Source organism: Hyaloscypha bicolor (genome assembly GCF_002865645.1).
Source record: "Hyaloscypha bicolor E unplaced genomic scaffold K444scaffold_15, whole genome shotgun sequence".
In the NCBI taxonomy this organism is placed as follows: domain Eukaryota; kingdom Fungi; phylum Ascomycota; class Leotiomycetes; order Helotiales; family Hyaloscyphaceae; genus Hyaloscypha; species Hyaloscypha bicolor.
In genome coordinates this window covers 1,498,437-1,521,011 of record NW_020194517.1, presented here as the reverse complement: position 1 = coordinate 1,521,011, position 22,575 = coordinate 1,498,437, and the positions used below count along the sequence as shown (strand labels likewise).

Genomic DNA, 22,575 nt, shown 5'->3' with positions numbered 1-22,575 from the left:
GATATATTTATTTCTATTATTATAGGCAGATCTAAATTATAGTATTATAGAACTAGAATAGAAATTATAGTTTTTTTTAGATAAGTAAAAGCCTCTTAATATTACTTGAACTATTTAAAGGAAATTCCCTTTTTTATAAATAAAGTAAAAAGTCTAGTAATTTACTTATACTTTCTAATAAAATATTTATAAAAGTTATAGAAGCCAAAGAAAAACTATATACTCTTAACTATTTTTAGGAATTACTAGTTATATATTACCTTAATTTTATTAGAATCTATTTTAATATTAGATATAGAAATAATAAAACCCAAATACTTTATATATATAACTTTAAATTCCGATTTCTTAATATTTATTTAAAGGCTAGTAAGATATAAATAATCTAGTACTTTTTATATATATTATTTGTATTTTACTAGGTTCTCTAAATAAATAAGAATATTATTAAGGTATATTATATAAAAGTTATCTAAATATTTAAAGAGTATATTATTTATATAATATTAATATATAGCCGGGCCATTTATAAAGCCTTTCTAAAGAATATTATATTTATATATTTTATAATAAATACGGAATATTATTAGCTTCTAAAAGTCTAGGTCTATAGCTATATAATAGAAAGCTTAGTAAATATCTAATTTAATATAAATCTTGGCCTTAGATAATTAACTTAAAGTTTTATTAATAAGTAAAAAAAAATATTAATTCTTTTGGATAATATTATTTAAATAGTAGAAATTAATATAAAAGTATAAATCTTTATTTACTTTCTTTATAAAAAGAACTAATAAAGTAAAAGAAGCCTAACTAGCTTTAATAAAGCCTTTAGCCAGATTATTTTTTAAGAAATACTTGATTTTTAAAAGCTCTTAAATAGATTATTACTAAAGAAATTAATATCTAATATTCTCGGTTCTCTTTAGGCCTTTAATCTAAATCTTATAATTATATAATTTATAGAAAGAAAAGATATTAGATTTCTTTTTTAAGAAAATAAAGATATATTTCTTAAGTTCCGGAAATAATATTCTCTATAATTACTAAAATTCTATTTCTCCTAGTTATTAATTCTCTAGGCCAGAAATAGCTTCTTTTTTCCGAGCTTTAAGCTTTTTATTAATCTTATAGATAGAGATTTAACTAATAATATTATCTTTTCTTTTAGCTATATAATTAAATACTATAGAGATAAAAATAGCTAGGTCTAATATTTACTTTTTATTAAGAACCTCTTTTTATTTCTTTAGCTTTTACTTAGGTATTATATCTTAATTAGGCTATAAAATCTTCTTTTTTATAGTCTTATATAATTTCTTCTAATTAGTCTAAAAGAAGAAAAACTACTTAAGAATAAAAGGTTTCCAGAAATAGCTTATAATAGAATCTTATTAATTAGTATTTTTTTAATACTTTTTATTAGATTACTTTTCTAGCTATTATTAAAAAGTACTAATAATATAACTAAATCATATAGATTTAGGCTTATTTTTTAGCTATATAAGCCTATATCTTTTATAATTAACTAGAATATTAATATATATTACTTATTTTTTATTAAGAATAATATTATAATTTCTAAGATTTAGAATAATTATAAATATATTAATATTTTATCTATTAATTAGAAATAAGACTTCTATATATTTCTTAGTAAATTTAGCTAGCTTTCTATTAAAACCATATATAATATAGAATAAAGAAAGGAATTATAGTTCTATTTCTAAAAATTATTTTATAAGCTAAATAAGCTTTATATTAATAAAAGTATAATTATTAGCTCTAGTATTAATAAGAGAAAAAGACTTAATTCCTAATTTATTTATACTAATAATATAGGGTATTATAAAAGTATTTCTTTCTATTAGATAAGTTAAATTAATTTTTACTAAATCCATACTATAAGTTCCTAAAATAGAGACTTTCTTTAGGAGTACTTATTTCCCGGTTTTATACTAGAATTAGAATTTGAATTCTTTAAATACTTTACTAGAATAATATAATGGAGTAAACAACCAGACGGCGAGCCCGCATGCGGAAACCGCGACCGCCGCATCGGGCAAGGCGCGCGCACAGGCCGGCCGCCGCTTTCGCGGGGTATAAGAACGTCGCGTCGTCCATTGCTCCCTCCTTTCTCTCCTTCTTCCCTTTCTAACCGCCCCAATGACCCTCCACCTGCGCGACTTTCATGCGTATTCAGCCCTTCTGCCTAGAATCCTGCGCCTTCCCACCAGGCTCCCCTGATCGGCTACGCCGCAGCTGAGGAGAGGAAGACCGCACCCGCGAGGAGCGGGGCAGCTTTCAACCAGAATCCGCGATCGCCCCCTACAGCTTCGATGCTGCCGAGCAATTATGATACCGATCTCCTCTACAGGTGCGCCTTCGCATTAGCCGACTTACGAGCTCAGTAGTGTCCCGACCCTCTCGCAATCTGCCTCGTCGTCGCATGATCACCGCCCCTCACTATAGCGTGCTCCAGAGGATGAGAGGCCGTGGACAAGGCCTGCCCCCGTTACAGCACGATGGCCAGTCGCAGAAATGCCTCACGACGACGCGGACTGGCTTCTGCCTAGCTGTGCCCCAGGTGCCGCAGGTGGATGACGCGTCGGGAGCTTCCTGGTGAGATTCCCCCTTGCCGCAGCACATGTCGTATTCGTCTTGATTACGTGGCCCTGGGCTGATTCGAGGCGGTAGGATCATACGAGGCTCTTCCAGGAGCATTGCTTAGAGGATCCGCTAATTAGACCGCGCTAGCTACAGGATTAGCAGCTGAGACGCCGGACGACGGGAAGGACCTGGATTATGCCAGTCTACTAGTCTGCCTAAAGCCTTCGGACGGGCGGAGAGGGCAATATCCGAAGTCATGCACCGCCTCCTCGTATGACGATCGTCGCTCCTTCCTACTCAGCTATTCACGGCCTCGCCAATAATCGAGAGATAATACTGAGATCGGCTAATCGTAGTGCATAGAGAAGCAGGAGTAATAGCTATGGATAGGCGTATTCCGGTATAAGAGCGCAGGATTAGCGGTGTTAGGGCCTTATAACTACGGCAGATCTCTCTGCGCGAGAGGGGCCGCATTAATACCGAGGCATTTTTGACTAGAGGGGTAGTTAGAAGGAGGGAAGCCTAGTATGGCAGGCGTGTACGGCGGGCCATAGCGCGAATTCCGGTTCTACGAGGGCAGTATGAGAAGTCTACTTAAACCCTTTAATTTCCCTGTCTCTACTATCTCTTTATAGTCTAGTTATATAACTAGTAGCTAGCCGAGAACTCCTCAAATACTCCCAATTATTTCCACGTGCTCGAGATAGCTACTCTTGCCTTTAAACCGTATACCTATATACTAACTCCTCTGTGCTTTAAGAGCGCAGTAACCCCCTATAGACCTGCCCTAAAATAAGTCAGTATCTTTAATAAGCTCTAGTAGATTAGGTCGAGTAGTATATCACTCAGTATACCGCGACTAGTAGTACTAGTAGTAGTAATAGCTAATGGTAATAGAGGCTATAGGCCTAGAATTCGAGGTATATTCTAAGATAGAGATGTATTTAACTTATAGTAATAGTAACTAACTTATAGGAATCTAACTAGGGGCTAGTACTATCTATAGTAATAGTAATAAAGAAAATAATAACGAAATTAATAATAATGGCTACGACCTTCCTACTATCGAAAAACTACTACTTAGTAAGCTATAAGAGCAGGGCTTTATAGCGGCTAACCCTAACCCAGGCTACAAGAAGTAAGGAGTTAAGGAGGTAGCTATAGATAAGAGGGGCGGTACTATTAACTACTATAGGTTAATATCAGGTAATAACTCTAGTAATAGCCAAAGTAAGTGCGCCTACTATCCTTTATTATAGAAATAGAGGGCTAGTTTTACTAATATAGTATAGAAGATCCAATTCTCAAGGGAAATAGTAACTCGAGTATCTCTAAAGCCAAAGTTAATAATAATAGTCTTTGTACTAAAAGTATAGTAGTACTAGGTATAGGCTTTTTTAATAGCTCAGAGATAGCTATTAACTCGATTACTCTGGGTGCTACTTGCAGTTCCGATAAGTAGTATGATATTAATAACTTCCCCGAAACGGCGCTGCGCTTACCGCTTATAGAATAAGGAGCTTTAATATTAAACTTCATATACCCTTATACTCCTTCTTTGTACCTCTCGAGCAAGCCATTATACGATAGTATTAGTATAGAAGAATCGCGCTATACTAGATCCGAAGCTACGACCTCCTCTTTGAGCCTGCCTCTATACTATTATAGAGCGTTGCCAGAGACCTAGCTCAGTTAAGAGAGTTATCTTTATACTAGTTAAGGCATAGCAAACGAATACGGACTAGTTAACCCTATACTCGATACTTTCCCCCTTAATAAGGGGGCAAGAGAGTAGCAAGAGGTAGAGTAGGAGAAGTACGAATATAATAGTAAGGATGAGGACAAGGAACTATAGCAAGAGCTAAATGGCGTGGTACCGGCGGTTACGGCCGAGAGGGCTAGTAGAAGTCCAAGACTAGCTAATGAACGGTAATTACTTCCTAACCTCGAACTATCTCTAGAACCGAGTTATAACGAGGCAGGAAGCCGAAGTAATCATAATAGTAATAACAAGCTTAATAGCTCTGACTCGGCCAGGGACAATGAGAAGGAACCACGTCCTACTAAGCGGAAACAGCTATCCTTATCTCATAGTAGCCTAGTATATAAGAAGTATAGGTGCCCTATTTAGTAGAGCCCTTCCCGCTAGCGTTAATCTCTCTCTAAGCCCTATTACTAGTATCCTAAGTCGTATTTCCCTCTTAACTAGAGATTAAGAGTTATTATAAACTCGAGTACCAAGGGCTAATTACCTTTACTAGCGCCCTTTATACTATAAAGTATAAATATAATAATACTACTTAATAACTCTAGCCTTAGCTAATTATCTAGAGCTACCCTACTAATACTAACCGAGATTATATTCCGTCCATACTTCGTATATTACTACTTCTTTACTGCGGTTATCTGGGATAGTTATAATAGGCGAGGAGTCTCTCTTACCTAGGTTATCTGACTTATCGCGAGTACTAGCCACATAAGGAAGATTAATAACTTTACTATTAAGCTAATAGAGTAATATTTATACCTCCTAAGTAACTTTAGTTAGTATGCCTTATCCCGGCTCTCGTCTAATAATATAGCTCTATTAATTACTATAGAGGCAGGCTATAACTATATTAATACAACGCATACTAGACCCTAATATAATAGAGCTATTAATACTAGAGCTCTTATATTATAAAGATATAAGCTATTAAGTAGTAATAATAATAGTAGTTTAAGTAATAGGGATTCTAATATTAGTAGTAATAATAACGGGTATTCGAGCGAGGCTAAAAAGTAGGGTAATTTAAGTATAAGGATAAATATCCCATAGAACTCTATAGACGAGTAGTACTTAGTAGTATAGAAGAAGAAGGGCAAGCCTTAGGACTAGATCTTTAAAAAGTTTCTAGGTAGAACTTATCCCGTAATACACATATACTAGAGTATAGTCTATCCTAGAAGCGAGTAAGCTTCCTCTTATAGGTAAATAGAAAGTAGCTTAAGCTCTATAATATGGGCACAAATCCAGTTTAGCTCTAAATTACTAAGTATGGCATACCTTAGATTAAATTTAGAGTAGGCTTTAATTACTAAGTTCTTATAATATAGCTACTTATTATATTATTTATATACTTTTCTAGTCTCGGTTTTCTTAATAGCCTTTAAAAGGCTATATAAGGTTATAGGGTATTAATATAAACTAAAAGCTTTATAAATCCACTTTTCCCTAGATTCACTAGGCAAATTTTTAGAAAGTTAGATAAGTAAGTAAATAAGAAGAATTTTAATAAAGATATATAGCTACTAAAGCCGTGAATTAATTACTATATAATAGCGAGTCTACTATAAGAAGCATTATCCTAGTCTAATTCTTTAGCTTACTAGTTTGCTAAGCCTTTTATTTTCTCTTAAATAGGAAGTTATTAGCTAATAACCTAATTAGCTAGGTTTATAATTCTATAAAAGTATTAAGATTATTCTTTTCTAATATAGTCTAGATATAAGGATTATATTATTTATGAGTTCTCTAAGTCTCTTATAGTAATGCCCTAACCTTCTAGTAACTATTAAGGTTATTAATAACTAGTATACTATTCTCTTTAAATATAATATTAGATAATATAATATTATTATAAATAATACTAAGTAAATAAAAGTAACAAATACTAGCTAGAATACTATCTAGACACGCTTTTATAGTATTATTAATAAATAAGCGCTTACTTAAGAGAAAGTCAGATTTACTCAAATAGTAGAGATTAACTTTCTCCTATAATATTAATATATAATACTAGAAATAAATGCCTAATACTTGCCTATTAGTATTTTAGTAGCCCCTATAAATAGTAATATTTAGGTAAGAATAGAGTTTTAGGAATTCGTATGCCTTAATTTTATAGAGAATTTATTATTCGAGATTAGGGCTAGTATAAGCCTAAAGGTCTAGTATTTTAATATAGTAATTATTCGGGGAATCTAGTATTACCTAGGTAAGCTTTACCTTTAGGCCCTTATTCTTAGTCTCTAATAGCTTTATATTATAAAGCTCGGAGAAATTTAGCTTATAATAAGGGCCTTTTATAGTATATAATTAGCTGTTCTTTTAGATAATAAGTTATAAGTAGCTAAACTTATATGAGTTATTAACTTTCTTAAAGGCCTTAGCTAACTTAATAATCTCTATAATATATAGGGGCGCTTATTAAACTAAATTAATGGGGATATAGAAGTAGTGAGTTAAATTTAGTAAAAGAATATATATAGTATTAGAGAGCTAGTTTGGCTCAGATTACTTCCCGCTTCCTGCTAACTATTAATAGTACTATGGCCTATAAAAGTAAAGATAATAGAGTATTAATATGTCTCTAGTATATATAACTAGTAAATATATTATAATTAGTAAAGAATAATAATATAGGAATATAAGATACAAATTACGTATAAATAATAAGATAACCTTAATAATGAATTAATTAATTAAGTACTAGCTATAGGTAGTTCCCGGAATAATAATAAGTAATTGAGAATATAAAACTATAAGGAAAAGTTATAAAATTAGTTCCTATCTCATAATTAGATAGGAATATTCTAATCTATAGTATAAGTATCTCGGATATTCTATATGTTTTTTCTAGGGTTAAAGATACCTAATATAAGTACTATCTTATTTTGCGGGGGGCTAATATTTCACGGAGTCTAGATAAGTAATTAACCTATAATTAAAGATCTTTTATAGTATACTATTATCTACTAAAGACTAATAGTAATAGTTAACGAGGTCTCTACTGGCATTAGTTACTTGGGTAGCTATCTATAAGGCTATAAGGTTAGATGTCGAGCCTTATAAATATACCTATAATTATATCTTAAAGAAATTCTAATAGTAAGTAACTAGAAGACTAAAAGATATATTTGAGGCTATAACTAGTAAAATCACACAAAGTATATAAGGCGGGAAAATATAGAAAAGACAACTTGGGGTATATTTAATTAGGGATTAAGGACTACTTGTTCGTGTTTTGGGAAAGTGCATATAGCTTTATACTTGGGGAGGATTATTAGTAGTAGTAGGCACATGTGCCTCCCTCCCCCCAAGAGATAGTAATTCATGTACTAATATCAAAAATAATAGCTGCCTAGAGAACGGTAGTTAATTGAAATTATGACTTGTCCTTTCCTGTAGTCCTTAACGAATCGCGGTATGAGCCGTTGCCCATTTCCCAAAGGAATTCATTACTAAGCTATTAAATAATAGGGATTATAGATTCGGTTATAGCTAAAGTAACCAGACACCCTCAGCCCATTCCTGTAGCAGAACGCAGTATTAATAACTCGCGTTACGGTTACCGCATCTAGAAACGGCTATAGCAGGAGCAGGGTTCGTCTAATAGTTATCCAGGAATTGATTAGACCTGCTTTAAGACCTTCCAAAAGGGCCCGCTGTGCGGGGGGTTAGTAATGGATATTGGCTGGGCAATGATAGCAAGGTAATAAAGGATGATATGAAAGGGGGTCTAAAGATATTAAGGAGAACCCCCTACCCTTACAGTATCCTTAATATCTCCAGACCGCCTTTCGAACATTACATCATTACAGGCAGGCAGGTATAGCTGTGGGAAAAGTAAGCAAAAGTGAATAAAAGTGAACCTTATTATAGGCTAATAATGAGTTGAACTACTATAGACTACCTAAACATATGGATTACTACTGGAATTAACGAACCCTTTGTCAGAAAGACTTCTATAGGATGCCTCTAGGTTAAAGTAAAGGCGCTTCCGCTTCTGGTTAGGCGATGTCTCTTAAAGAACTAGTACCTGCTTTAGAATCTCTAAACGCTCGAAATCTACTAGTACCACATTTCTGATCTCGGGATTTCATAGTACGTTTAGTAGCCGTATATTACGATACTCTATCCCGTAATCTAATATCTTCGTAATAGCCCTACTCGTTTCCGCAGCTAAATCCCGTCCTATAGCTAATATTAAATCCTTGCGTGCCTACTCGCTTGCCTATAACATAAGTAATATATAAACTATTCTAACCCTAATATTAAGAAAGTAAGGATAAATGAGAGAGATATTCCTAAGATAAACTAGTATAAGCTCTCCTTAAGCTTTATTCAAGTATTAGTAAACTATTCCTTTATGCTTTAACTTTACTTTAAATACTATTATAGTTTCTTTAGTAATAAAAGTATATCTATATAATTCCAAAGTTAATCTAAATAAGGTATTACGGGTACCTTGCTTTCTAAGTAGCTTATATCCATTATTAGGGTTTTTAGCGAGTTAATGTAATATATGTTTTATAAGGGATTTCTGCCCTAAAACATAGTAGTTACTAGCCCTATAAGTATAATATATATTAATATTTAGATAAGTATTATCTAGGGAACGTTTTCGAATAAGCCCTAATAAGTAAGCTTATATATAATACTATTAGTAGAGAATATTACTCTCTTTAGTCGCCTATAGTAATTTAATGAAATATATCTATCTAGTACTAGACTAGTAAGTTCGAGCTCTTAGCTTACTTAGGGTTTTAATATCTAAGGTCTTATCTAATAAGCTAGATAAACTTTATAAGTTTTCGTAAATAATTATATCTATAGAGCTATAGCTATTTCTTGCCTTCCGTAACTTTCTAGGTCTTAATATAATTAGAGACTATTTAAAAGAATGAATTCGCGTATAAAATATAAAGAGTAAAGAAATTAAGGTTTTCTTTTTAGTAGGTATTTGTTATAAGATTACTTCGTAATTAATTACAGCCCTATAGGAAGTTTCTAGTATGTGATTTCGCTATTTTTAGTTATAAGGTTTTGTATCTAGTACTATTAAGTAAAAGATTAAGGTCTAGCTTACTATAGTATAATATAGTAAGATATTAACTTTACTTTATATTTTGGCTTTAATATTAGGTTTTATAAGGTAATAATAAAGCATATATAGCTTATTTTCCCTAACCTAAAAGAAAATATTAGCTTCTCTAGTAACTAATTTACTATACTCGAGGTTATTCTTAATTATATAAGTATATATTTGTATTAAAACTATTACTATTAGCTATTTAGAGTAATAAATAAACTTATTTCCTAGATTAGCTAGTATTATAATCTAATTAATAACTTTTTCTAGAATATTTATAGACTTTTTATTAGCTTGTAAAAGTCTAGCCCGTAAATTAAAGACTAATAGCTTATGAGATAATTTATATTTCACGACTATATATAGGCTTTATATACTATTTACTTCCTTATATATACAAATCTAATTAGTGTTTCGCGGTTTTGGATTCAAGCTTAAGGCTTATCCTTTACTTAAGATATAGAGATCTTATAGACTTTACTAGATTTCTTTATTACTATTACTAAGAGTATTAGTATAGTTCTCGAAAATAATACTATTACTTAGATTAAACTCCCAATAAGCCTCTTTTACCTACTAAAGATAAGAGATAATATATATTATTAGTTACTTAATAGCTAGGTACTAATATGTTTCTAAATCCTTCTTACTCGCTAATAATTAGTTATAGAAGTCCTACCTAAGCTTAGTAAGGTATTAGGTAAAACTAAAAAGTACTATGTCTTATAGGATATATTCGTAAGTTCTTTTGAAAAACTACTACTATAGTATTAGAAAATTCGCCTAAGGCTTTAATAAGGTCAGGCAGGGCTTATTCTTAGGACTAGTAATTAAGCCCTATATACTAAGGCTCTTGTTTATCTAGATATAAAGTAGTTTCGAGAGAAATATATAGTAAGTATATATATATTTTTTAAATATTATAGGTCTTATCTTCTTTTCCTTAATCTAAGCGCGAGACTCGGCTTCTTATTAATTTCGCTACTTGTTCTCTATATGTCTTTCTGCTTCTTATTAATTTCGCCGCTTGTCCTTAGTATATTATTACTCCTATTCTGCCCGCTCGTCTACTTCTTATTAATTTTATAGCTTGTTCTTAGTATATTATTACTTATATTTTGCCTACTTGTTTATTTCTTATTAATTTCACTGCTTTTCCTAAAGTAATTACTCTAGATATATAAAATCTGAGTCCCTTTATAATAATATTTCGTGAATATAAGTTTATTATTAAATTAAAAGTATAAATTAGAAGCCTATTATTAATTCGGCTAAGCTACTATATTATTATCTAGGTAATAATCTAGATATAGGATGCCTTTTTTTGGGCCATATAAGTACTAGCTCGAAAACTTCGTAACTATTATAGCTAGATATCTTTAATTTATTTAATAGTACTTAGAGTATTTAATTTAGTATAAGATATATAAGAATTCCAAAAGTTAAATTTCTGGAACTTTTATAATTAAAAATTAGTGCTTTCCTTAGCCTAAAAAGTATTCTTTTAAGTATTATAGCCTAATTATACTAGATCTTTTAGTTACTATCAAATTACTAATTAAATTATATAGTACTCGAGCCCTATTACCTTTGTCTCGCATGTAATAATTTCTTCTTATAAATAAATAGCCTTATTAATTTCTCGAACTATAAGTAATAATTTAGATACTATCTAAAGTCGTTTCTAAGTAATAATAATAACTTAAGTTACTTTACCTAACTAGCTCTGCCTAGCTCTACTAATAGATATTATCTTACCCTATACTAAAAGGTAACTATTTTGCCTTATTTTCTGCTATATATTAGTATTTTACCTATTAAAATATTTTATTAGATTTATTTCTCTTTCTTATACGTGCCTTATATTTTTTTCTCGCCTTTAAGTAATATATAGGCTACTATATTTTACTAATATCTTTAGATATTAGATATATATAGGTACTATTACAGAGAATATTAACTATAATAATTTCTTTTAAGAATATAAGAATAGCCCTTATAAAAAATAGGTTCTATTATATATAAGATCTAATATTAGAATTATATATTTTAGAGATAAAGCAAAGTAGTACCTAGTTCTTTTCTTTATTAAAAGCTAGGCTAGAATTCTATAAATTTAATATTCTAAAAAATGAGGTTAGTTAAAGATCGAAATCCTATTATAACTACTTACTAATATTAATAGCATATCTAGATTGTCCTTAAGTTTTCCTTTAACTAGTATAGTTTAGGATATTACTAGAGAATTACTAAAGACTAAGGTTATATTTTCTAGTTTAGGAAAGGTAATAAAAAACCTAATATTTTACTTATTTACCTATAAAGTAAGGAATTACGAGTAATATATTACCCTAGTTTATACCTAATCTCGTAAAAGAGTATTTATATAATAAAACATATATAGGAGATCTTATTTATTACCCTAGTATAAATAAGTATTTATAAAACGGAAATTTTCTTTAAAAATAACGGATTATAAGTTATTACTTTCTCTTTTACTTACCTTTTCTAATATATTTTTAAGGGCTATCCTAAATACGTGAATTACTTTTAAAATAAGATATGAGTCTCTAATTATATATGAATTTATTATAAAAAACAAGTTAAGAATATAGCTAAAGCTAGTCTTACTAGAGTTAGAGAACTTGGCTCAAATAATTACTGAGTTAGAAATTAAAAAAATTAGTATATATTTCGTAATTTAGGATAAGAGCTAAATAAGCAGAAATAGAACCAGATAATAAATTATAGAATATAGTACTCTATATATATAGTCCTAAGTAATTACTTATATAAACTAGAAAACTAAGTAATAGTAATCTTTATTACTATATATAATATCTCATTTTCCTATAGGTTTGAATTATCTCGCCTATTTACTATCTATTATTATAATTATTATACTCTTAAAAAAATATACTAATTATAGCTATTTATAGCTATATAATAATACGCGGGATTATCCTATAATCTTAGTAAATGTCTACTTCCCGTTATTTACAGGTATTACTAGTATTATCTTAGTAAATACCTACCCGCTATTATTTATAGATATTACTAGTATTATCTTAATAAATGCCCACCTATTATTATTTATAGGTATTACTAGTGCCGTTTTAGTAAATGCCTACTTATTATTATTTATAGGTATTACTAGTACTATCTTAGTAAATGCTTACCCGCTATTATTCCTATATATTATTAAGGTTATAAATACTTACTCGCTATTATTTACTAGTATACCTATAGTTATCTCAGAAAAAAAAATTAATTAGGTATTACTTAAGGATCTTATTATAGCTACCTTAGTAAATATCTTATTAGTATTACTTATTATTATAACCTTTATTATCTTAGGAAATATTAACTTATTATTTATTACTATAAAATAAGTAATAGGAAAATAGGATTATAAAGGTATATTTACTAGTAAAACAGGAATTTATATTATCTTAATTTTCTTTTATACCCTTATTAAATTACTATTTATAACTCTATATACCCGTTTTCTAGTATAACTCAGAAGGCTCTATAACTAATCTAGCTCCTTATTAACTATTCTATTAAGTTATATAACCTAGTGCTATATATATATATTCTTTGGGTTATCTAAGCTATATTTATATTTATATCTAATAAATTAATAAATATATCTAAATATCTTATTATAGAAAAAATACATATTATAATACTAAATATCTATTAGTAAAGTTAATAGCCTATATATAATAAAACGAAAAATATACGCGTTTAAAAGTACTAGATAAGATTTAAATATATTATAAATAGCTTTACTTATTTATATTCGTAAAAGAAATATTAAAGTTATCCTAGTTAAACTATAGGCTTATAGTTATTATTCTCCCTATTATGGTTATTATTATTATTATTATTATTATTATAGGATTAAGTAAGGTATAGCTAATATTATTCTAATTTAGTAACTAGTAGCTATTTCTTAAACTAATTAATTAGTAAGGTATTAGAAAGTTATAAGATACTAACTCGGTATTCTTTAATATATTAGATTATTTCTTGATTTATTAGGAAGTAAATAAAGCAAGTCTAGTACTAATAGTACTATATGTACTTATTTAATATTTTAGTAAGGTAAGATAGTAATAGAATAAGGTTAAGTTAGAATTATAAGCTTTATATATTTCCCTATTTTATTAGCCTATAAATTAATATTTCTAATTAGTAGGAAGATATAATAACCCTAATATAGTAAAACTGGCGCGAAGCGCTTTTAGTTACTAGGCCATAACGTAATATACCTAGATAAAGTTTTTAATAACTCTTATTTCTTATAATAGATTTTCTATTTTATATATCTAATACTATTTCCTAGTAATTATTACTAAGTTCACCTTTATTAACCTTTACTAACCTTTATAGTTAGGAATTATCTAGTAAAAAAATAATAGAATATAAAGAGTATAAGAATAAAGGCATTAAGAGGGGCTATATTTGCACTACTTGCGAAAATAGAAGCCAGAATCCTTAAACTATTAGGTTATTTACTAATTAATATGAGGTATTTATATATATAATAAAATATTTTTCCTTTTTTCTTTAATTTTAAATATAATAACTAACTAAAATATTTATAATAGAACGATCCTATACTGCCCTCTATTATATTAATAATATTAAAATTCACTAGTCTCACTTATAATATATTATTATATAGAGATTAAAATAAATATTATGCTTTTCTTTACTTAATAAGGGAATAGTTATTAGGTATTTTACTTTATCTTATAACCTTATATATATATTAAGATAAATAGATAATATTATATAATAACCTAAAGAATTTCCCTATTTTAATAATAAACTAAATATATCTATTATTATTCTTATATTATATTTTAGTAATATTCCCTAGTTATAATAAGTATTTTGACTTTTAATATTTATTATTATAATAAACCTTAGCGATTTTTTATAACCCGAGAATTAGGGCCTTAGTAAAAGAGTATTTATAGAATAAAAGTTTCTATAGATCTTATAAACTTCCTTATATTTTAAGTTCTCTTACTTTATACTTGCCTAGTTAAGCTATATTATTAGTAACTCAAATATAAGGGAAGTCTAGAGACATAGTATCTAGTTAAGCTATTATAATCTTGGGATATCTGCCTTATAATAATATGTCTTTACTAGTAAATAGACTTTATTATAAAAATAGGCTAGGAGATTATGAATTCTACTAACCGGAGTTAGCCAAGGCAATTATATATCTATAATTACTCCTATTATATAAGAGAGCACCCCTATCTTAGTATAATTACACATCTATAATTACTACTATTATATAAGAGCCTAATCTATTAGTATTACTTAATTATACTTTCAAGAATATTCCTATCTTAGTATAATTATATATTTATAATTACCCTTATTCTTAATATACTATATGATTTTAACTTATAGACTAAAAAAACATATAGTGGGAATTACGAATATCCTATATCTAGATCTTATAGAAGATAATAAAAGCTCTCAAATTATATTAGAAAATTATAAGAAAAAAATTAATCTTATTACTAATTTCTTTTTATTTCTTAAACTAATATATTTTCTAAGGAAATATATAATATTAGCTTTCCCCTTTACTAAATCGCGTTAATAAAACATATAGGGGAACCTAAGGAAACTTCTTAAGAGAATTACTTACTAAGCTTATATTAATATTCCTAAAGCTATTATAATTATTTAGGGGCATGTATTATATTTTCCCTAAAAATAAAATGTCTCTATATAATACCCTCTTTATTATTAGTATTTCTAATTAGTTAAGGCAATATTATAAAATATTAAAGCTCATATATAATATCCAGGTCTAAACCTAATATTTTCCTTCTTCCATATTACTATATAGAAAATTAGTAAAGCTATCTTAATTATCTAGGTACTAATATATTATATTATAGCCATAAGCTACAAGTCTATCTAAGAGTAGTCCGGCTTTTTTTATCGGAAGTCTAATATTAGTATAGATAGGTATATAAGAATATAACTTCTCTAAAGTTTTTATTATTATTATTCTCTATTTTCCCTAATATCTAGCTCTTTAATTATCTTTCTAAACCTTTTACCTAGTATATATCTTTCTATTATATATATAAAGTAATTTATTTTCTATCTAAAAACATCTTATTACTATCTTATAGAAATAAATAATAATAGGATATATTAAGAATATTTCCCTACTAATTTAGCTATTCTCGGATACTTAAGCCTTAATCCTAGATTTCTTATTTCTAGGCTTTGCCCGCATATCTACTATTATCTAATAGTATCTTACTATTAACTTAAGTATCTATATTTCTCTACTTTATTTCTTTAGGTTATTTGTATTTACTTATAGGGGTATTTATAAGTACTTATTAGGATTACTTGAGGCTTATTATAGTAAGAACTTCCTTTATTCGAATAAAAGAGCCTATTTTCTAATAATAAATAGCTTTAACTATTTATCTTTAATATTATGAGAATATATATAATATACTCATACTATAGACATTTTCTTAAAGCTTTATTTAGAATACTCGCTCCTCTCTTATTACTACTAACTTAGCCTCTTTATTAAACTACTCGAGAAATAATTCTTTAAATAATAGAGATATAAATAAAAAGACTCTATATTATATATCCTAGAATAAATGCTTTTTAATATAATATAAGGGCTATTAGCTTATATTCCGGTATTAATATTAAGTAAGAGATTTTAATAGCTAAGAAAAGGTCTTTATCTCTTACTTTAGTAAATCTCTATAAATTCTTAAGGAACTACTTTCTAAGTATTATACCGAGTATATAAAGCTTATTTAGGGTAAAACTTATTTTTATAGGTACTAAGATTATATCTAGGTATAATCTAAAGTATTAGATATTAGATATATCTTAATAATTATTCTTAATAAGAATAAGAAGACTAAGCTACTAGAAAATATTAGGGACTTCCTTAAGCTAATATCCTAATAGTAGTATTCTAATTATGGAATTCCTTACTAGAAGGGTTACTTACTATATAGATTTCCTAGAACTAGGAAATCGAGTTTAAGCTTATTTATTACTAGTTATTTTAGTTTAGATATCTATATCCTTAAACTTTCTATTATTAATAAAGCTATTCTCGAAAGCCTATTTACTAAGCTTCTAAGTTACTATATTATTCTTTTAGAAGATATTAATACTATAAGCTCAAATTAAGACACTAAAACGAAGAACTCTTGCTAGATAGTAACTAGCTCTCTTTTTTAGGAAAGCAAATCTGGAATAGTATCCCTATTTACTTTCTTAAATACTATTAATAGTATAGGGTTATAAGAAGGCTAGATCTTAATTATAACTACTAATTATATTACATGCCTTAATAAAGCACTTATATAACCTAGTTATATAAATAAAAAGGTCGAGCTTAGGCTTACTAATAATATAATAATAGCTAATCTTTTCTATCTCGTCTTTAAGCCCATATAAGAAGATATTACTTTTCCCGAGAATACTTAATTAGGAGATAATATAAAGGTCTATAAAGCCATAGTAAGTTAGAGGGAAAAGGCCAAGAGAGTTAAGTAATTAGTAAAGGAATTTACTAGTAATATACTAAAGCTAAAATTTAGCCCTATAGAAATTTTCTCATTTTTTCTAGAATATAGGAAATTACTAGAAGAAGCTATTAGTAATATAGAGAAACTTATCTCGAAGCCTATTAAAGTAAAGTTAAAGCTACTAAGAATATCTAAAGATATTAAACTAGAAAATACTTTACCTAAGATAGCTTTTAAGCTAGAGTTCAAGATAGAAGTATATATTTCTAATAGATTATAGATTAAACTTTATTAAGAATTTATTTAGCTACTATTCCTCTATATTAATAATGGCTCTAATAGAGATAGTTTACTATAATCCCCTATTATCCCTACTAATATCCTTACTAGATAGCCCAGGTCTATTATATATTATTACGTAAAGTAATAACTAGGCTATAGAGATAGTAAACGTAATAGCTATAATAAAGATAGCTCTTACTTTATTCTCTTATTTCTCTTATTCTAAAACCCTACTTAGGAACCTATTACTTATACTATTTCCTTACCCTAACTATATAATAAAGTTATTCTTATAGATTATTATAAAGTTTACTTAATAGCTTATAGAAGTACTCAAGTTAGTTAATACTAAGTAAGAGCCTCTTTTTCCCGTAAAGCTATTTAGTATTAGTTACGAAGACAAATCTAAGAAACTAAAAGCCCGAGCTTTAATACTAGAGTTTAAGAAAGTTAATAAAATATACGTATACTAGAATATAGCCCGATCTTGCTACTAATATCATATAGCTAGGATAAGAAGGAATATAAGTATAAAGTCGTGGAATTATTAATACTACCTAATAAAGTAAATAAACTTAATTACTATATCTTTATTATTTATACACGTATTAGTAAGTACCCGAGCCTCTATCCTAATCTCTGCTCCTAATAGTAGTCTAGATAAAGAAATTAAGAATTAGATCTAATATATAGATATTAAATCTTTAGGCTTACGGAATATCCTCTAGAAAATTCTATAAGATATCTAGGGGATCTACCTCTATAAAGAGAAGCCTTTAGTAAGTCTCGAGCTATTCCGAGTACTTAAATACTAGAGCGTCTACTAACTAAGTACTAGGTAGAGTAAAGCCTACTTTACTATTATCTATCTAATCTAGAGAAATACTACTAAGACCCTAGTATAGCCTTTAATTATTCTACCCTAGAGTATCTGGATTTACTACTTAATTTTATTAGGATAGCTTATACTTTAATTACTAAGCGCCTTAGCCTACTTCTCAAGAAGTATTAGATCACGTATAATTTTCTATAGACGCTCTTTAAGCCAAATACTCTAGCCTATACTAAATATTTTAGTACTAGCTAGCTAAGATATATTAGGTACAAATTTAGAAAAAAAAAGAGAATAAAGAATAGGGTAAAATACTTCCATATTAAGGCTTATTATTTGGATTTTAATAAGAAAGTATTTAGGAAGATCTCAAGTAAGTATATAATTAAGAAATTCTGTAGGGCAAAATAGATTATTACTCTAGAAATATTTCCCCTCATATACTATCCCGGTAAAAAGCAAGTAAGGGCTTACCTCTCCAAATATAGTCAGAAATTTCTGTTTATAATAGATATCCACCTCTATAAGTATAAAGGCAAGGCATTCTATATCGAGAAAGAACAGGTTATTAAAACTTTTATTAAGAGCCAAGTTATAGTTAATATGGCTTATTTTCGAGAAGAGAACCTAAACTACTCTAGACCAAGTATTAAGGAATCTAATAGGGGCCTACTATTACTATTACTACCTAGCTAGGGCATTCTTAATCTTAACGAAAATAATAAAGATAATAAAGAGGGGCTATCTACTACTAAGGGTAATGAAATAGATTTATTAGAAGTAAAAGAAAACGACCTACTTATCTATAGTCTAACTATTTCTAGGTTTAGCTTAGGTAAAAGTAAATAGGATAAGTATTTAATTCTTTTCTATTATAGTAATAGCTTCCCCTTAGCTAATATTAATATAGTAAAGTTAGCTATTACTAATATTAAAGAGATTAACTAGAAATAAGCGGCGTTAGATAACCTTTATATCCCTATAAAGAAGAAAAAGGCCACGCAAGCTCTTTCTAAAGCCTATATTAAGCGGGCATTAACTAATGCCTTTAATAATATTATTAAAGGAAAAGGGTAAAGGTTTAGTATTCTTTTATAATATAGTATCTAGTCTCTGCTTATGTCGTGCTTCTGCTAACAGGTTATATTAGCGGGCTACTAGGTATAGGGAAGACCTTAATAGCCAAGTTACTCGCCAAATATCTTTATAGGGTACTTATACTAGTCTCCGCTAGCGAGCTCGGCATAATAGTAGCGGCCATTAAAGAGCGACTACCTCATATCTTCAAGTACGCTTCTTAATAAAACACGGTCCTTCTCCTAAATAAGGCAAATATATTTCTCGAGTAGCGCTCATCCCAAGATATTTATTAAAATGCTCTTATCTACGTGTTCCTATAGACCCTAGAATACTATTAAGAAATAATATTCCTTACCACTAACCAGGTATAATAGATTAATAATACTATCGCTAGTAGGATCCACTTTAAACTAAAGTATAATAAGTTAAACCTAGAGCTATAGACTAATATCTGGTAATACTTTCTGGAAAAGGCAGCCACGCCTTAGGGAGCACTAATTTATAGCCGGGATACCTTTAATAATTAGGTACGGAAGGAGCGTAATAGTTGCGAGGTAAGTACGTCCTTTACGTATTCGAGAAGTAAACTAATTAATAGTATCATTTTAGATCAAAAACCTGGTATTAATGGCTCAAGCTCTAGCTATTTAAGAGGGATGCCAGGTAACTATATCCCATCTGGAAGTAGCTATTACCGCATGCGAGGATTTCGAATACGATTTCAAGGGCGCGGGGCTAAAGGAAGCTATGAATGGTTATTTTTAGCCGGGTCCGTAAGCTCCGAATCCGCGCCGGTTTGCATATGAGCCTTCGTTCTGGTTTTCTTTATATCCTTATATCTAGTTGTACTTTGTTATATAAGGTTGTTATTAATGTCTATATATGTCTATACTAGTAATATGGGGTAGTTTCTCTGTATCCCACTCCTAGCTCCCCCCTAAAGGCTTAGTAATCGTGAAATTGTTCCTTAGGTTGTAATATCTTAGCTTCTAGAACGTTCTAGGGCGCTAAAGATCATACTTTCGTAATCTGCCAAGAACGCATTAGCCATGGAGCGCTATTAGTTTGAAGATAGGAGGCCGCTTTGTAATTATTAGATCTGTGCAATGTGTAATAAAACTATAGTCTTATTCTTAAAAGCCGGGATTTTTGGCCTCCGTACCGGGATTCTTTGTTGGCTCCCATCCAGCCTATTAGAAGCCGGCTTGGGTTAGGTTTGGGTGTGGCTAAAATTAGCCGCTGACCACTATTCCATCCACTAGTGGGGGCTCGAAATGGGCTCCGTCGTTACCGTAGCCCTCGCTAATATCACAAATCTGCCTCTGATTTTGGATTTTGCTCCAATTCTAATACCCTAGTTTAACCTTTCTTATTTCATTTTTGGCCTCTCACTTGATTAAATTTTTGGCTCACTTTAAGCGTTCTTTCGAGCTATTTTGTAATTTAATCTAGGCGCTGCCTCCTAGTTCTGGATCGTGGCTGTAAAATCATCTTCTGGCTGCTAGCGAGAACCCCCAAGTACCAACCTCCACAAACGGCATTCAACCTCTCCCACAATCGGCTTGTTTTGGATGAAGTCACTGGTCTGTAATTTCCCATCTGCCTGTTTGCTATGGGAATTCGAGCCCTAACTCACTCTTCTCTCCAAGACTAATCCAAGAATTCCTAGTAATAATTATAAGTGCTTTAGTTTCTCATTATTTCATCGATTGATGTCTATATAATGCTTGGGTCGAAGTGAGATGGGCCGGTAATAAATAACTCTCTCGGTGTTGATGCCTTTACAGTCGCATTCGAAATCGGCTTCAGTCCTGGACACTCAATGATTTTATTTCAGCCCCACATTTCCAGTAAACTAGTACTATTATGGTTAAATATAACGGGACAAAGTGGACGATATCACGGTAAAATCTGTAACGTCCCCTGCTATAAAACCACGTATTTTATAACACAGATGCTCTTACCCAAGACCCAAATTCTTCTAGAGACCCGTAGAAACCCCTCTTATCCAATCCCATGCACTCTTCGCAACTCCTTTTGCCACCTCAATGGCTTGCACAGCAACCCAATACAGCCCATAAGAGGCAGCGCCAAAGATGGCCGCACATAGAATCAAAATAAACACAGCGGTTCTAGGACTTATCTGCTCGCCATTATCGCCACTCGATCCCGAGTTGGGCCACGGATCGGGTCGAGAATATTGAGCATACCTAGAGTTGTGGGACACCAAGGTTGCTCTAGTATTCTACCCTGTCAGAGCCCCGGAGTTAGTGAAGTTTCCGTGGCTTCTGCTAGTGTCGTGCTGAGTATAGGGTGTGTTTTGGATGGTCCTGTAGGAGCCGTCCCAGTGGCGTCGGCGCTCCTCATCCTCTAGGAGATGTGATCGTGGATTCTCATTATAACGGCAGTTGGGCCGAGGGGTAGATAAGCCTGCGGCAGATTGAGGGATTAAGCAAGGCAGTCGCAGTAATCTATCTTGGTCGTCTGGAAGTGGATTCACAGTTAGGGAAGTCACTGGAATGAAATTGGCGTAATTGATTAGTTCCTGATACGAGTCATTCGTTAAGACAAAGCTTTTCCCGCTATGGTTATAGCTACGTAAGATGGAGAAGGATAGAGTATGCTAGTTCTTTGTGTTAATGTAGGAATTCCTATGTAGGAACACGTTCCCTTTAAGAGAAAGGAGAATGCCATTGTCTGGGTGAGGCGAGCATGATTTAATGGGTAGATGAGCAAGTCTTGCTTTGATATTATGCGCATGCTTTACAGACAAATCCACTCTATTAAAGGACGTTAACTAGGCACGTCAGAACCCTAGACTCTTTGCGATTTGAAGAGAGAGCAACCCACGTATGGTAAGGATAACGACGTTCCCGTTTGATAGCTCAGGGGAGAGCACCACCACAGGATAGTTATAGCACCCATCCTCAAGTCCTATATTGATTCTCAACTCTTCTTTTGATGGCAGCCACAAGATCTGTCTAGCTAGAATGGGGCGCGTCGAAACTAAGCGGCGAGATAGTGGAGGGTCGCCTAGGATATATGTGGCCATTATGCCAGGCATTTTGGCTACTAAGAGGCAGAGAATTCTGATTAATGAGCTGCGTTGAGTAAGTTAAAATATAAAGATGTCGAAAGCGGGGGCGATAGAGTTGGGCTGCAAAAGTTAGCTAACTACGGTGGGCGAAAGCAGCTACTAAGGCACTCACGGATCTCTGTTCCATAGCAGTAGTACTCCTAATTGCCCAAATTCTGAAATAAATCTGCGGCTCTATTTAAGGTAAAAAACTCGAAATTTGTCCCTACTAAGTTACTTTATAGAAAATCTTCATGATTGCTGATAAAATCCGGGCTT

General features: G+C 30.5%; 3 protein-coding genes across 3 annotated transcripts; 2 read left to right on the top strand and 1 right to left on the bottom strand.

The window, feature by feature from the left end:
- Positions 1-2,756: 2,756 nt before the first annotated feature.
- Positions 2,757-3,328, bottom strand: K444DRAFT_607650 (uncharacterized protein). The gene has a single exon (XM_024879206.1). It carries the CDS (start codon positions 3,082-3,084, stop codon positions 2,908-2,910), a length of 177 nt encoding a protein of 58 aa, XP_024743117.1. The 5' UTR covers positions 3,085-3,328; the 3' UTR covers positions 2,757-2,907.
- A 12,444-nt stretch (positions 3,329-15,772) lies between these two features.
- K444DRAFT_518098 (uncharacterized protein) lies at positions 15,773-15,964 on the top strand (the record flags this gene model as incomplete). The annotated part of the gene is made up of 1 exon (XM_024873832.1): positions 15,773-15,964. A coding segment is annotated over one exon (192 nt), but the record flags the coding sequence as incomplete, so codon positions are not given.
- Positions 15,965-16,487: 523 nt separating this feature from the next.
- Positions 16,488-16,685, top strand: K444DRAFT_517829 (uncharacterized protein; the record flags this gene model as incomplete). The annotated part of the gene is made up of 1 exon (XM_024873811.1): positions 16,488-16,685. A coding segment is annotated over one exon (198 nt), but the record flags the coding sequence as incomplete, so codon positions are not given.
- Between the last annotated feature and the right edge of the window lie 5,890 nt (positions 16,686-22,575).